Source organism: Anopheles coustani, unplaced genomic scaffold (assembly GCF_943734705.1).
Source record: "Anopheles coustani unplaced genomic scaffold, idAnoCousDA_361_x.2 scaffold_12_ctg1, whole genome shotgun sequence".
Taxonomy (NCBI): domain Eukaryota; kingdom Metazoa; phylum Arthropoda; class Insecta; order Diptera; family Culicidae; genus Anopheles; species Anopheles coustani.
In genome coordinates this window covers 582,071-599,349 of record NW_026525384.1, presented here as the reverse complement: position 1 = coordinate 599,349, position 17,279 = coordinate 582,071, and the positions used below count along the sequence as shown (strand labels likewise).

Below are 17,279 nucleotides of genomic sequence, written 5' to 3'. Positions count from 1 at the left end.
CGAGTTTCCAGATGAGTTTTGAATGATTTTCATGTATAAAACAAATTTGGTTAATTTTATTTAACATACTCATCGATATCTTGTATTTGGAGCAAAACTGCTTGAAAATAGAATCAAATAGTGGTTGAAATCTACCTTTGTAATTGCAATTGTGCTGACATATTCACATTATGTATAAAACCGCTCAATAACATTTATCTTCTTCTCATAGATTCATTTTATTTTCCCACAACCATATTTCATTGACAACCGTCATTTGTAGTTGTTAGCCTCATTATCTGGAGGAATTCCAATACGAAAGGATTAAGAGACATCATATGACAAATCATATATCAATAAGATAAGAATATCAATAGGCTTCAGAAGTGTGCTTCGGCGGACTTTACAACCTGTAGAAGCAACTGCTTGTGAATTTAGACCATGTGCTACTTGAAACACGAATGTTTTTGAAAGCTCACCTCCTGTGTACGGCAGACAACAGGGCCTTTTCAAGTGAAGAATGGGAAACACTAGAAGGTCTCTTTTATCAGCTTGTAGAGCTCTTATCAACGTCGAAGAGTGTCGGTTATTATTCGTATCAGAGATTATAACCTTTAATTGGATAACGTCGTTGCCCGAGAGTCAGTCTGCTGATACGTCCCAGCTCGACAGCATTGCCATTAACCGAGACCGAGAACAGGCGAAAAGCAACAAGTTATATTTGAATCAGCCCAAAGAATGATCATATACATTTAAGAAGAGTTCAATTTTACTAGAAATTTAATTTTGAAATCTTTAAATGGGTGATACAAGTAAAGGTTTGTGTTAGTTTTATGTTATTTTACAGTGTTGTATCACTCTAAAAGTGTTTGCATTTGTAATGTATCGAAAATTGTAGTTTACAATCAAGCCAACCTAGTTCCAATTTGACCTACTATTGTGGGGTTTTAGTAGATCACCCGTTGATAAACTGTACAAAAACTAACTGATGTAAGGGTACCTGATTGCCGTTCTTGCTAATTTTGATATATGAGTGAGGAGTTTCAAAACACGTTATTACACATTGTCCTGAAGTGCTGTGTTTCATGTGTTCTATTTTTTCAAGTGTTCTATTTTTGATGTGAACAATATGCCATAATTTGTTATGCAAGTACAAGAACCCGATGTCTTAATACTAAACCCCTGGTCACAGCTTTACGCATACGCATGCGTTTGCGTGTTTGAACTATCATACGAGCACAGTTTTCTGTGCTGCAAGCACAGCAAGCTGTTACCAACGATTAAGCGGCAGGATGTAAGAGGATAACGCACATTTTAGAGTAATCATCAGGAAAAGCTTTCTAGGTGTTTAAAGCAAAAGTTTACGGAGCTATTAGCTATCCATATGGAGCATATGTTTTAATAATTGTGTAGCATTCACTCAAACGTCTGTTGAAAACGTTACTTGAGATATTTCTCTCGTGCTCCCATTCCAGTGCCACCAGCTTGGGACATAGTAGCGTACTACTATCACAAAGTTTAAAATTTATAGTTAACGTCAATTTCAATTTGCAGCTAAAACTGTAAATGTTGATACTTGATCCCCGTGATCAAATGATTAAATGTTAAAAATTTGATATCCTTGATTTAATGAAATAGATTCAATATTAGTTTTTGCCAGATTACCTGAACTGAATAACAGTTCCCTGTAATGCCGGATGCAATCCAAATTTAAAGGCAGTCAATCTGTGATTTGTTTATACTTTTATCATTAAGTAGGGCACAGTAAATTTAAATTAATCACTTACCTACCGCTCGAGTACAATGAGTGTTTGTGACAAGGATAGTTAATTTTTCCTTTTTACACCTGTATCAATGCCGGAGCCAATACCCGATATGATGTCTATCACTCAATCTCCTGTGGCTTGTTTTCTGTATCTTATGTCGCTTATTAAAAGATAAAGGGTTTATGTATGTTTTTATTGGTTTGTTGCCTGCCTCCCACCAATCCTTTTTCTGCGATAATTTGCCTTGAATGGCCATCCCTCCACATCCGGCCTTTCCGCACGTTACTAATTGTCGGAGTTTGTTGCTCCAGGGCATTGTTTTTGATGACAGTTAATGAGGTAATTGTGAGGGTGTCCACACATAAATGAACAATTGATACGATTGATAGCTTTCGCTCGCTAATCGATCAATGTCGTGCAGCAGCTACTACTATTTCGGAACTCCAACGTTACCCCTCGTACGGTTCTGCAGTCAAAGGTTGAAAGTGCTGGGATGAAAATAGCAGTATAAGAAAAGAGATCCAAAGCAAATTAGTACAAATGGATCAGATGCTGAAAACTGCAATCACTTGATTCGAAAAAAATGTGGAAGATGAATGTCCATTCGTAACAAATTCGTACAAATAATTGTAGAAATCCTTTTTATTTTTTTATTAGAGGACAGACCGACGTCTGTCGAAACGGAGGTTTCTGATGTTGAGGGCGAACCAAAGGTATTGATTAATATTCCAAAGATCAAAATATGTTTTACGATACTTTACAACATTATCTCTCTAACCACAATTTACAGAAGCTCAAATACCCCCGAGCCATTCCTTTCATCATTAGCAATGAATTCTGTGAAAGATTCAACTATTATGGCATGCGCAGTAAGTATGATGGTGTCATAAGCATTTAAAGGAACTATGACGTTCACAAGAAAATTACATCGTTTCAGCGGTCCTGGTGCTTTATCTTACAAGAAAGCTGGACTTTGATGATGATACGGCCACTGTGCTATACCACACCTTTACCACTCTTGTATATTTTATGTGTGTGATCGGTGCCATCATTGCTGACAGTTGGTTGGGTAAATTCCGCACCATCTTATACCTTTCAATCGTTTATACGATCGGAAGTGGATGTATTGCATTGGGAGCTATTCCGACCTGGGATCTGAACGCGCGTGCAATGACTATCGCCGGTCTTCTACTGATCGCCTTCGGTTCAGGTGGCATCAAGCCATGTGTGGCCGCGTTTGGCGGAGAGCAATTTAAATTGCCAGAGCAGGCCAAATATTTGGCCCTGTTTTTCTCCATGTTTTACTTTGCGGTCAATTCAGGCTCATTTGTGTCGACCATGGTGACGCCGATATTGCGCGAGGATGTGAAATGCTTTGATGACGACGACTGCTTCCCACTCGCGTTCGGTGTTCCCGGATTGCTCATGGTGGTTTCCATCATCATCTTTATCATCGGGAAACCGTTGTATAAAATATCCGCACCATCGGGCAACATGTTTGTCAAAGTTTCCAAATGTATTTGGGTTAGTATGACAAATCACATAACTTAATGTTTTTGTGCAGTAGATGTGCATGCTTGCGTATTCTTCTGTGTGTGTGTGTGTGTGTGTGTGTGTGTGTGTGTGTGTGTGTGTGTGAGAGAGAGAGAGAGAGAGAGAGAGAGAGAGAGAGAGAGAGAGAGAGAGAGAGAGAGGCTGTGTTTTATGTCGTGTTTTATGTTAAACAAAACAACGAATTACCCATTTTTTTGTTATTGTTATACATCTTGCATCACGTTACAGACAGCCATACGGACGCGCTCGAAAGAGAAATCTGTCAACCCTCGGGAGCATTGGTTAGATTACTCAGAGAAACGGTGGGGTCGTCAGCTGGTTGATGAAACGCGGATTCTACTAAATGTCTTGCGACTATACATTCCTCTACCTGTATTCTGGGCCCTCTTTGATCAGCAGGGTTCGCGATGGACTTTCCAAGCGACGCGAATGGATGGTGACTTAGGCTTTTGGACTATTAAACCGGATCAGATGCAGGTCATTAATCCACTGTTGATCCTGGTATTTATACCGCTCTACGAGGTAGCATTTTATCCACTGCTAAGTATGGTCGGAATTCGTCGACCACTACAAAAACTCACGCTTGGTGGCATTTTCGCTGGACTCGCGTTTGTTATTTCGACAATCGTTGAAATTCAGCTGGAATCTACATATGCCGTCATTCCGGAAGCTGGCGAAGGGCAACTACGAATATTCAACGGCATGAACTGTGACTATCGGGTGCAAACCACCATTCCTGAACACACTGACTTCATTTTGAAGCGTATGAGCATGTTTGAAGAAAAGTATCTCAGCGTGAACGGTAAAGCGAGTTACACCTTTACATTATCGTCCAGCGATCCAGGACCTGACTGCAGTCTTCAGCTAGAGGGAATCTTTGAGCTGGAAGAAGAGAAGCAATTGTCTTACTTTATCAACAAACGGGGTAACGTTATTGGCACGCTGAGGTACGAGGATGATACAGACAAATCTTCCAAGGGCTATCCGATATACCGTGTGCTTGGCAATACAGCTACCAATCGTACTGTTGTGTTTCGCGATGTTGATAACTCTAAACCATTCGACCGACACACAAACGGATCATTTGTATACGACCTTGTGGAATCCTACCCATCAGATTACGAAATCTCCGTCGATGGAGAGCTAGCGTTAACCTACACAATGCGTCTTGGTGGCGTATATGCCTTCATAGTAACCGATGTAGATAACAATCGCAGGGTAAGTAAGGCAACACAGTCTTCGTGAATGAATGCTAGGTAAATTCGTCTAAATCCCCCTTCTACCACCAATTGTATATTGCAGATCGTTGAACCGATAATCGTCACCGAACCCAACTCGATCAACATGCTCTGGTTGATCCCGCAATATGTTGTTATGACACTGGGGGAGGTTATGTACTCTATCACGGGACTTGAATTTTCATTCACTCAGGCGCCGGAGAGTATGAAATCTGTCTTACAAGGCTGCTGGCAGCTTACCGTTGCAGTTGGAAATTTGATCGTGGTAATTGTGGCGGAAGCAAAAATATTTGACGCGCAAAAATGGGAATTTGTCCTTTTTGCCGGCTTAATGTTTGTCGACATGGGATTGTTCTCAATTCTGGCCTGGCGCTACAAGGAAATTCCGCTTAAAAAGTACGAAGAGGATGACGCAAACGCAACACTTTCGGTTGAACAAAAAGAAGATAATGGGTTCGATAATCCTGCCTTTAAGAAACAGTTCGATGAATGACCAGTGGCTTGTGGTTAAAACTAGTTGGAGTTCGTTAATTTGCTTTCTCCCTTTATGAATTCACCGTACTCACAATAAATAAAAATCTGACAAATATTCTTAATGGAATCTTTCGTCGAAGGATAAAAACAGAAAGAAATAAGAAATAAATCCTGAGGCAATGGATATTGCGAAGCCTGATCACTTAATTGTTGCATAAGATATTGTTCGTTTATGTTACCTCGCTTCACATCATGGTCATGACAACAGTTCTGCATTGCTTTTAGATTTCAAAATCTAAAGAACAAAAGCTCTAAGGTTAAGGGACCTGCTTAGCCAAACAGTTACTGTGGTTAGAACATGGCCTATAAATGCCGAAGTACAACCTGGGTGGCTGCGCTTCCTTATCATATGATCGAGAGGACTGATACTAGCATGTGCAGGATGACGTCTATTATCTTGGGATTGCGCCAAAGAGGAAACAGAAAGTGTTTCCAATCACATCTTAACTTAGGAAATGCTCGCAGTCCTAGATCTGAATCTGAACCCACGCTAGATGAGAGTTATGCTGAATGTGCGACAGGTGCACATGCTCCCAAATAAATGGATAATGTGAACGAAATTGATAGTAAAAATGTTTTAACTATTTCGTACTCTCACACATTTCTAATCTGTTAACTGTTACAAGCATATTAACTGTTGTACGTTCGAACAAACGACATTATTGCATTAAATTTAAATCGTACACATGGCATTACCGGCATACCAAAGTTGCAATTAGTCTATCCAATGTATTTTTCAAAACCCGTAATCAGTTTTTCTTTGAATCTCATTACAGTAGTATCCCCGCTCAGAGATAGTAAGGTTATAGCAGGTTAGTAACATTTTGTGTATTTAAATTATAAATATATATGATGAATGGATAATCGAAACAGTCTGCATTAAATACCACCGGTTTTACCTTCCTCTTGTAGCACATTCACCCCGCTCGGTAGATGGCGAGGTACCAGCAACCGACAGTAACATCATTAATCTTTCCATCAAAACATCAGTTCCCGGTCAAGGATTTTCTGCTGCCAAAGGCCGTAATCTTGGATTTTCAAACGATCCTGCATTGAATGCGATACCGGTGGGGATCAACAACGAACTTTCAAATGTCGAAATTAGTAGAGCAACCCCCGCGGTCTCTGTCCTGCGTGATAGCTACGGCAATCCAGTGACACCTTTTGCAGACCTCGGCAGCACGGAATCGGTCGGATACTTCAGCAATGTGAACCGTGGCTCTGATTCAAACTTGGCCCAAGTAGGTCAGTTTAACTTCAAAGTACCGAGTTACGCATCCGGCATCATCGAACATATCGGTCAGCCTAATTCTGCTCTGCAACCACCAAGCCCATCTACTACAGCTCAAAAACAAGTAAACAGCATTACAACGGTTTTGCCACCCAGTACACAGCATCAATTTGTACCAAATGCTAAAATCCCAACTATCGAGGAAGGTAAAATTTTATTTGCTCAGAAACCCGTGGACGGTCTTCTGCCGCCGTTATTCCCAGAACAGTTGCCTCCTGTATACAATATCAAAGTGGGCACAGAACGATCACCCATTTTCTTTCGAGACCCGTTTGGTATCGCGTCAAGCACAGCTTCTCCACTTCAAAGCAATGGTGATGATCCAGCCAGCCATATTGGATTTAAGACAGACGTTAATAAACAGACTGGCTTTCATCAACCTGGAACAGTAGTTCAGCAATCACATCAGTCAAACCAGCAGCCGCCACTCATCCAAAAGGCAGCTCAAGCTCCTTTAAGTTCTGTGAAAACCAAAGCAGTTCAAAAATATACCGGAGGGTTCGGAGGTGCTGCTGGTTTTCTTGGAAATCAGCAAAATATAGGTACTGCGTACACTTCGACACAAAAATCAATTCTGCAAGGTGTACCAGTTTCTCCTCCACCAGTTTTTGTGCCACAAAATAGCTTCCCTTCCTATACGACAGTCAGGCCTCTTGATCAAACGACAACTAAGAAATATTCAGGAAGCTTCGGAGGGCCCGCTGGATTGTTGGGTAGCCAACAAAATCTGGGAACGGCTTACACGAAACCACCAACATTTGCTTCCATACCTGTCTCCACACCAGGCAATTTGGTTCCACACAATATCGCGACTTCGCAAGTATCTATTTCAACCCCAGGTCGCCCTGCGAATCCTGTTCTAAATGCACAATCTGGCAGTCCGGTCTACGGTCAGCAGCAGCAGCAACAACAACAAGCTCAACTCGCTAGACCGGTAGGTCCATCATTGTTAAACGGAAGTAGTAAGTTTACTGGTAGTTTCGGTGGTGCACCGGGTCTCCTAGGCAGCCAGCAGCAGCCAGGTACACACGTCACACCAGGTGGTGTCATTTTACCACCTACAGCATCCGTCGGTGGTTATGCAGCTGCACAGGCTCCTTCTGTTCAACAAACTCTACAGCAATCATTTAAACCAACTGGCACAGGATCGAAGTTCGCTGGTACCTTCGGCGGTCCTCCAGGAGTGCTGCGTCCGTTTGATAATGCAAAGGCATAATATTTAGAATTCTAAATACATACATTTTCTTTAGAAGGAACGGCATGGCCGTATTGCTTAGTATAAATATATTCATAACATGCAACAAATCCATATTTCTATCTTACTCGTGGGAATAAATATGGATTAAATAGCCCAGGTCCAAATTGCAAGAAAATCGAGCTCAAGTACAGCTATTTCTAATTTCCATAAAATGTAAGCCATAAAGATAAATTGATCAGGGAATAACACATTCAAACAAGCGCTGTTCCACGATGATTATGTGATTATGTTCCACTTATAAAACCTCTATATTTAAAGAAATGCATTGGCCTTTTTATTTGGTATGAGGGTGCTCTCTTCAAATGGCGTCGAATTATGGGATGAGTAGTTAAAACACTTAAACGAATCAGTCCGAAAATCCAAATGTTGTGCACTTTCTCAACTATTGATTTAAATTGTTGTAAATTACAACAAGCATATTAAAGATCCAAATTACAACAAACTACAACTTGCACATAAATAACTTGCAGAAAGCCTGAAAACTAGCGGTGGAATACCAAGATAGTAAAAGTTTCATCAACATGAAGACAACAGCATGTCAATGCTGTCAGTTTCTTTCATGAACTGTACGCTACGAAAAGCAAACAAAATCCCACCCCAGACAGTCGTAGTACACTAATAAAGTTAACAACTTCCAATTATTTTGCATGAAGAATTCAAACAATAAGTCATAAGTCTCCCTGAGTCATCATTCGTTTCCGTAGTGAGAGCAAAATCACATTGAAACAGGATGCTCTTTTTTGTCTTATTTGAAACATTACTTACTAATTATCTTTATTAGGACCACACTCTTCAGGTGGGAATACATAATACACTCAGAAACACGTAATAACTAAAAATTATGCAAACAATTGTGTTGCCATCTAGATCTGGTGCGGTGGTTCGTGATACTTTGTTCTGGATGTTTTTCGTTTTTATTTTATATTTTTTGTACGGTTTACGAAAAACCTTTACTCTGCCTTCAGAAGCTACCGCTCGAATTCATTAATCTAGTTTTTTTTCTGTGGCGGTTTGTTGTTGTTGGTGTTCTGTGGTCTGTTGTTTTGTGTTGTTACCTTTCCATCTTTATCAATGTGATGAGTCGTGTGAGTAACATGGCCGTTTTGGGAAGAAAATGTGTTGATGGTAGCAGCGGGAGCGGACTGACCGTTTTCGTCAAAACGGTTGTTTAAACCACCAGGACTATGAAGAAACAAAAGGAATATATAATAAAAATAAAATTAGCCCAATAATGATTCAACATCTTGTAAATATGTAAATACGCCAGACACATTTTATATTGCACAACAATATACTCCCTGATAATACTCCCGTGAAGTATTTCACACTTCATTCACTTGAACGAAATTTAGTTTGACATATATACTATTAGTTTAATGATAAACTAAAAAATCGAAAAAGATTACCAATTATCTGAAATGATGATCTGAAATGGTTTAATCCTATCATACTCGCAATAAGCTTACCTTCCACTGGTGATAGATACTGATTGGAAATTACCACCTTGCGATGGATTTGGGAACTGAAAAGCTGGAAAGTTTACCGGAAAACCAAAATTGGGCACTAGAAATGAAACCAAGCGAGATGCCAAGCGAGAATATGTTATTAAATAATAGTTCGATGAGTAATGCAATAACTAATTTTGGGATTTATTGTACCTGTTGGAATTCCTTGTGCAGATCTTCTCACTCGTTGCACAAATTGCTGCTTGGAAGAGAAGAAAAGCAAAAGCATGTTAATAAAGTGCTCACAAAAACATAATATACAGATGTATAACTGTTACGTATATGGTTATGTAAGGGTACGCAATGTAAACCAGTTTATTTAGATAGTAGAGTAATATAATGATGGGAATAAAAGAAGACTCACCGGAATACCCTCAACGTAAATAAGCGGCGATTTGTGACCATTCTCGGTGAGAGTGTAGTAAGCTTTAGGCACATAAAAACCAGTTTCTGAAAATAAACAGTTTTTCGTGGTGAACTAAGATTAAAAAAGGATATTGGTAAAGAATGAAGTACTACCTCAAATTTCAATTATTTTAAATACGAAAAATTAAAAAATATACGATCCCTTCTTTGGCAGCTAATCACATCAGTTGGGAGTTAAAAAAGTTATATTTTTCATGAAGATAGAGTTTTTCATTCGCCGATACTATGGAGAAAATTTATACTTTAACCCAATATTATTAAATGAATTAATCGACTAATTACTATCGCAATTAGCTATTACGCATTTTTCTGTGAACAACATGTTTATTTCATTTATATTGTTTTTTTCTTGTTTTACCAAAACTGAAAACTAAAGAATGTGGCAAAAATGCGGGGATAAATTTCAACGAAACACTCAGGATACGTTACACCGGTGTTACGCTTACGATGCTATGAATAAATTTGCATAATTTGTTTGTAATTGTTATTTGTTTTATTTTTCAGCTTTTAAAATCCAAATTACTCCAACGCAAGTTAAGATGATACACAAAAAATTTTCCAGATACATACGCTTAACTACTGAAAGTTTATTGTAACAAATAAAGCTCATCTATCAGATTTGCTATTAAACTTATTCTCGGAAGCTGGATAGTTTCAAGGTTTATCCCTATTTTTCAGGTCCCTATTTGCCGACTACATACAAACATTTTTACTTGTCAAATTTAAACAATTTACACGCAAACAAAATCATTACCAAGTTGACCTTTTTTTTCTTGTGACCAAGGTCAACCGGTTTGGAACGGAAGATACCAATTCTTTACAGCCCTGGTGGATCTTTCGTGAAGTAGAAACAAGAAATAGAGTCGATATTAGTAAATTTTGGACAATGAAGTGCACATTTACTCTTCGTTTCACATGAAAATCATCTAGATTGATTGTTCTGTGTTTTGTAATAATTAAACTGTTGAACTTTATATTGAATATTCCTTGGTATGCTCGATTACACACGTTTCAACGTGGTACACACGTTTCAACGACATTATGACACAAGCCTTTGTAATGACTATATAAGAAACAAGGTACAAAATACGTTTTCTTTACTTATATTTATAATTTATAACAGTTTTTGAAATGGTCCTTTTTAAGACAGTGTGTGCACCATTTTAATAATTTTATATTTAATACCAATCATGCAGATGTGCAATGCACTCGAATTGCTATACAAATATAAATCAACAAATAAAGCTATTTCGTTAAAGTTGTTGATAAACTAACAAGTTGTAGTAGTTATCGTTATTCGTTCATTGTGTGATAGCCACAAGAACAGCAAAAAGAGAAAATGACGGAGAACATTACTGTATAAATTATCGATCGCAGAAACCGGATTCCCCGTCACATGAGTCCGAACAAAGACCCGTTGGTGGATGTTCATCTCAGCCTTAACAGACGGTCAGCAATAAAAATAACTTTGTACATATATTTCTAAAAGCAACACAACTTCGGGAAGCTCACCTGCATGCACTGCCATAACAGTAGCCATCAACAAAACGGCTAAATTAGCGCTGTAACGAACCATCTTTGCACTAATTAGCTGTTGTTTTAGTTTGATATTGAATATCACAATTGCTGTAAATTTGACACTACTCACTAAACAGCATACAGGCTAATAAACCTAACGGTTATTCACTTCACAGGTAAGACCACATTCAACACGTATGTGCATACGTGAACAAAATCTACGGAAGCCTCAAACGCGGTGCTTTTCGTAACAAAGATTCACCATGAATGTCGTGGCCGGTGTCTTTGCGGGACTATATACATGTTAACACAACGATACCGTCATTGTCGATGGATGTAGTCAAGTCTCAATCACACTCCCTACCCATTTCTGCTTCGCGCGGATCATTGAGACGATCTTGCGTTAGTCCGGTGGAAATTTTCGATGTTTTCGTGCGCCAGGGGCCGCGGTCGTAGACGCTCACACATAAGTAATTTTTGAAGGTTTTTTTTCTTCTACATCTTATATCTTCGTGACTACTTTTTGACCATATTCGTTTTCTATGTGGTAGTAATGCAAAATACGGGAGTTACTAGAAGATATGTAATACAAGACATACAATATAATACACATACAATACAATTGCTATGTTTTAAAATTTATATTTATTTTATTCTTTATATTCAAATTTATTTTTATATATCAAATTTATATTTACAGCGAATTAGACTCGCCAGGCTCCGGTGGGCTGGTCATGTAATGAGAATGGCACCGGACGACCCAGCCCGTAAAGTCCTTTTAGGCTGTCCCCAAGGGCAGAGGAGGCGTGGTAGGCCTAAATTGAGGTGGAAGGATGGCGTAGACAAAGCCGCCAATAAAGCCGGGATACGGAATTGGACCAGCGTGGCGAGCGACCGTGAGCGGTTTCGCATGGAGCTTCGTCAGGCCAAGACCGCTCAGCGGTTGTAGCGCCACATAAGTAAGTTCCGTTTTCCTGTACTTCAGACCAAATAACTTTTTATTTGGACGTCGGAGCGGTTTGAAATTTTCAGTGCAGATACTTGAGGATGTTTTCCAAAATATTGTATAGTTTTTATAATTTTATAAATTCATTAAGTATTTTAATTTGAGGTTCCAACAAATTTCACGCTTCCTTCATATTACCGTAGCTGACAACATATTACCGTAGCTGCAAAATAAACAAGTAAATTTATCACCGTATGTCCGTTTATTTTGTTTTTAAGATTTGTTAAGTTTACATTTATTTTTTCTTCATCTTCTTCTTCTGGCGCATTTGAGTTTGCGGTTAGCTGCCAAAAACTTTGCGGGTGCTGTTTTCAGCTCACGGAGCTGAAAAGTTTCTGACGTAAACTTTTCGGCTGTTCCCTTCCTTTGCACCTCAAACTTTTTGAGTTTGCGGGGTATGTATGACATTCTTATAAAAATGTAGCGGGACGGTATGATATTCTTATAAAAATTGTTTAAATTGACGGTGGTTCAGTCCTCTTGCTCGTATAAAACTTCGAGTTCGTGAAACCACGTTCACAACCAATTTTTACCATCCAGTCCAGGTCGCGGGCCGCATCCAATGTTCTTGCGGAGCGCATGTTTGACACCACTGGTCTACGGTTTCTTTTGTGGGGACCCTCCTCTAAAAGTGGGTCAAAATTGGCACTTTACCCCTACATAGAAATGTGATAGTGCCGTACGTCATAGTATTTGGTTGGTTAAAGTTATAAAATATTTGCGTGTAGTACAAAGCCCTATACAAATTTGGTAAAAGTAAGACTTTGTTTGTTGGTTAAACCACAAATTTATCTTCCCAACTCAGTCATCTATTCGAACAAATTCTAACTATCGTTTATAAAACAGAATCATATTAAACCGGCATGTGTAAATTTAAAAAACATTTAATTCATTTTATTTCCAGCTATATCGCCATAATGGTACCACTTGTACTAGAATGTTTCCTATCACCTAACGGCTTATCACTTCGTTAGTTAATTTTTTTTTCCACGCATTTTTCCTTTCCATTATCATCATAGACACATGTTTTGGCCCAACCCTGCCCATCTTTTGTGAATTCTGTTGAAAAATAAATACGAACCAAATTAAGACATATTTAATGTAAAAGTCACGCTCACAAACCTGGCATACTGCCAAACCTCGATCCTATTGGCATCATATTGTCAATGCTGGGAAAAGTAGGAAATCCATAATTGATTCCTTGTTGCTGTCGTCGGATGCGCTTAAAACTTTCTTCAAAGCGGGTTGTTTTTAATGTACCTAAAACAATCAATTACAAATTATGAATACACGTGCGTACTATAATGTAATTGTGTTTAATCATGGTTCACCTTCGCCAATATTAAGCGCTAATACGGCACAAACGAGAACAATTACAACAATCTTCATGACGTACACCGTTCCGTTCAACCACAAAAACCAGACTAGCCACAAGGGATGCGTTGAGACGATTATCGGGTCACACGCGATCTAGACTATAGCGCAACGTCCCGTTTCAAAAGTTGCCCAGTTTCGGTAGAACAATCGCGCTAGCAAAGCGCGACGGAGGTAGGGGAGTATGTGGAAATATTTCAATTTCAATTTCAATTTCAATTTCAATTTCAATTTCAATTTCAATTTCAATATATTTCCACATCAACTCCTACTTGTTGAAGAGCAGTTTGTTTACGTTTCGGCACTCGAAAAAACTTTGGTAAAAATAACAATTAAAATGGAGCTTCATAACTGAGTTACATTTGTGAAGAGTAGAAATAAGTAGTACAACGAAAAATCCGATGTTTCGGGGAGAATATTGCTCGTTTTGTTCGCGTTCGTGTTTCGGTTTGTTTACGTTTTGTCCAGCTGTCGGTTTGCTTTCCTTTCGAATTAACATTTGACAAGAGCTAGCGTGACGTCGCGTTTTTCGCTGTTTCTACATCTGGCATTGTCTAGCGCGATTTGTGCGAATTTTTTTTATATGGAGTTCAGCCGCCTGTAGGGTGACGTCGCGTTTCGTGACGAGACGTCGCGCTATAGTCTAGATCTAGATCTCGTGTTAAACCCGCGTGAATATTTAAATCTGAACTCGTAATGAAAATTTGAGTTGAATTTGATCTCATTGATCAACCTGCGAGCGTTTCTTTGCGCGTATGAGAATGATGATGGTGATGTTTCCGTACGCTTCCAATAAAAACCGTTCAAACTACAATTTAATTACTTTTATAATTTAATAATACAGAAACCTTGCAAAGCACAATGATCGTAAAATGCCGCTGCACTATCTAGACGCAAGATAACATTTTCAACTCCTTGTCTTATCAACTACATGGATCTATTTTAAGTTTCAATGCAGCATCCTCATAGTTAGAAAGGTCACCATAATGCACGCTTGCATCCTCGGCAAATTCCCTCGCAGCTTCGCTTTCTATCTCCAGGTGAGTATTGTATCGTCGTAAATCTGAGCGAATTAAAGCGATGATATTTCCATCCAGGACCAGAAATGCTGCAAACACCTGTGAACGTGATTTTTCAGTTGAAAATACAAATCAGTCAAAGGTTGCGACGCATCAGGCTTTAACTTACGATGTTTCCAACGAAATCTCCCAATATATTCTGAATTCCGGAAATCATCAATGTTATGACGATTCCAAAAATTTGTGTAGAAATGTTCAGAATACCCATAACCGGTCCATCTGGCTCAGGGAATGTAAGCTCTGCTGCAAACTCATACCCAATCGGTTGAAACCCTGTCATGAAAAAACTGAAACAAGAGGTATTTAGCCACACAATTAGATAAGCTCGCCATGAAACTTACGCTCGAAACTTACCCAAGAAATACGGATGCAACGGCTAACAGTTTCTTGGAGCGGCTTTCTAGTGCAAGAGCGAATATAACCAGTGTTACAGCTGACAACCGGCATACCCATACGGCAGTGGCTTTATATTTATGGCTTGTATCAAGAAGATAACCGAATACCATGGATCCAATTAAACCCAGCACTATTAAAGCCAAACCAATTCTTCCTGCATCGGAGGCGCTATCCGGAAAGTAATTTAGAACGATTTGGTTCAATAGAGTAGAAAAGGCATTGAACAAACCGACATTAATACCGTACGCGATTACTAGAATAAGATAATTGTCGTCCTTTAGTAATCGCCCTACTGCTGGCCAGTAGTCTTTCCGGCGTGGTTTCATCGTACGTTGCAATGCCTGAACATGACTTGGTGCAAAAGGTGGTTCTGATTTAAATACTGCTATGACCATACATGCTATCATTGTTGAAATTCCAGCTACTCCCATAAGAAAAACTTGTAAATCAACGCCGATTGAAGCGATATCGTTATGATTCGTTATGATCATGGGGGTCAGGAAAAACCCGATGGCGATTCCTAGCTGTGCACCAAAAACGCCGAACGCGCATACTGATGAAGCTTCCTCGGGAGAAAACCAGGTAGAAGCCAATCGCGACGGAATGCTGAGCAAAAACACTTGTGCAATTGCAGTAATGATTTGCCCTATAATGACCACATTAAACCGCGTTGGATCCACAGAAAACACTTTTATCCATGCGCCCAGTGCGGTACCAACAGTCCCGGTCACAGCAGATTGTCTCATGTTTCGCACATCCATAACGTAAGACACGGGAAAAACTGCTACTATATAGATTACCATGAAAATCATCGATGTCCAGTCTATCCAAGCCGAAGAAATGGTGTAATATTTTGCCATTATGTTGGCAACAATACTATATTGAATCCACTGCACGTAGGAAATCGCAATACTAAGCACTGTCAAAACCAGCAAAAACCATCTACGCTTATAAATTTGAATTTGGACCGACGTGAAACTGTAGTTCTCTGGTATAGTTAATGTTGACTGCGAAATGCTTTTGGCTATTGTATGATAAGTTGTTGCACGCTGTACTTCCGTATGGATAGCAATGTCGTCGAAGGAAAACTCTTTTCCCATTTCGATACGCTTTTGCTGCAGTCTGTGATGAACTAACTTAGGTACACACAAATAGTTTACATTTTGTGACGGAATAGTTGGAGTTGACAACGACTTCTTTCTATCCAATCGTCCAAACACAGATGCCGATTGATGGAAAGATTGCACTAAAAAACTGGATTCATTCATTTCTTTCTTCACATGCATTTTTACGTTGTCACTAGTATAGATTATTTTTTCCGCGGTACAAAAGTAGTATGTTTCACTCTGTCAGCGTTCATCAACCAATGATCTGAATCGAAGATCCGCTTAAAAGGAGAATGTCTTGTTGTGCTCCCAACGAATACATCTTTGTGCATTCACTCTAGCTCGTAGTTAACGGAGGAAGCTGTCAAAGTGCAACAAGAATGATGATAGAATGATAAATTTACTTTAGCTGCTTATCTGATACTTGCTCTCCTCATTTCGATGTTTACTGAAGATGATAAGGAGCATTAAACACTGTTGCCAGGAAAGTGGTAGGGGTGCACGAGGCATATGCATTTTTCAAACTTGCAAAGCGTACTTAATTCCTTAAACCGTATTCCATCGAATTGTATGACACCAGTTTGAATATTGAGATTTGTCGAGTTGTAATTCTCTTACTTTTAAAATTCAAAGCCAAGCGCGTTGTTTTAAATCTTTAAAACGCTAAAGTTATACAAATTTAAGTCAATTTTGTTAATATCACGGATGCGCGTATTCAAGTTCGTATGTATCATTCAGCCTCAGCGAGGACTTCGATCGAATTGATCAGATGGAATAAAGTTGCCCACTTTCATAGGCCGAAAATCGACGGGCGCGTCGGACGCGCTAGTGCGTGGAACGCAGAGATGCTTCGAGCAAGCAGACGCGTCGCTAGACGTCTAGCGCGTGCCGAAAGTGATCTAAAAGATGCCAGTTTGACGGATTGTTAATCACATTCGGGACACGGACACGCCCCGTCTATTTTTGACCATACATATCCCGCTAGACAATCCGAAAATAGACCCGTTTCTGGGCGCGTCCGAAATGTGATCTATCTGTCAAACTGACATATTTTAAATCACTTTCAACATCTTTTTACTTTTCCCTTTTCGCGAAAGTGATATTCGTTTGACAAATTGTAGATCACATTCGGGACGCGACCCCGTCTATTTTCCTCTGCTCAATTCACATTTGCACCTGAAACTATGCTAAGCACGACACAAGCATCCTTTTCGAATATTTGAATGCTACCGGTTCGTTTAAAAAAACA

The 17,279-nt window shown here is 39.3% G+C and overlaps 4 protein-coding genes across 5 annotated transcripts; 2 read left to right on the top strand and 2 right to left on the bottom strand.

Annotated features, from left to right (window-relative positions):
* Positions 1-778: 778 nt before the first annotated feature.
* Positions 779-5,116, top strand: LOC131271227 (peptide transporter family 1-like). The gene is made up of 6 exons (XM_058272624.1): positions 779-797; positions 2,403-2,458; positions 2,536-2,614; positions 2,683-3,269; positions 3,528-4,517; positions 4,602-5,116. Exons 1-6 carry the CDS (start codon positions 779-781, stop codon positions 5,028-5,030), a joined length of 2,160 nt encoding a protein of 719 aa, XP_058128607.1. The 3' UTR covers positions 5,031-5,116.
* A 253-nt stretch (positions 5,117-5,369) lies between these two features.
* LOC131271206 (uncharacterized) lies at positions 5,370-7,578 on the top strand. Its single transcript, XM_058272600.1, has 2 exons — positions 5,370-5,388; positions 5,984-7,578. The coding sequence occupies exons 1-2, from the start codon at positions 5,370-5,372 to the stop codon at positions 7,576-7,578; spliced, it is 1,614 nt and encodes a 537-aa protein (XP_058128583.1).
* Positions 7,579-8,364: 786 nt separating this feature from the next.
* On the bottom strand, positions 8,365-11,184 carry LOC131271229 (uncharacterized). Of its 2 annotated transcripts, none has more exons than XM_058272627.1 (5): positions 11,064-11,184; positions 9,490-9,575; positions 9,279-9,327; positions 9,087-9,183; positions 8,365-8,802 (listed from the first exon to the last, which is right to left on the bottom strand). In XM_058272627.1, exons 1-5 carry the CDS (start codon positions 11,125-11,127, stop codon positions 8,610-8,612), a joined length of 489 nt encoding a protein of 162 aa, XP_058128610.1. In that variant the 5' UTR covers positions 11,128-11,184; the 3' UTR covers positions 8,365-8,609. The 2 variants fall into 2 exon arrangements, with proteins under 2 accessions (XP_058128610.1, XP_058128611.1); XM_058272628.1 differs by having other exon boundaries at positions 9,279-9,324.
* Positions 11,185-14,333: 3,149 nt separating this feature from the next.
* Positions 14,334-16,210, bottom strand: LOC131271233 (heme transporter FLVCR2-like). Its single transcript, XM_058272632.1, has 3 exons — positions 14,883-16,210; positions 14,638-14,815; positions 14,334-14,567 (listed from the first exon to the last, which is right to left on the bottom strand). The coding sequence occupies exons 1-3, from the start codon at positions 16,208-16,210 to the stop codon at positions 14,373-14,375; spliced, it is 1,701 nt and encodes a 566-aa protein (XP_058128615.1). The 3' UTR covers positions 14,334-14,372.
* Positions 16,211-17,279: the final 1,069 nt, after the last annotated feature.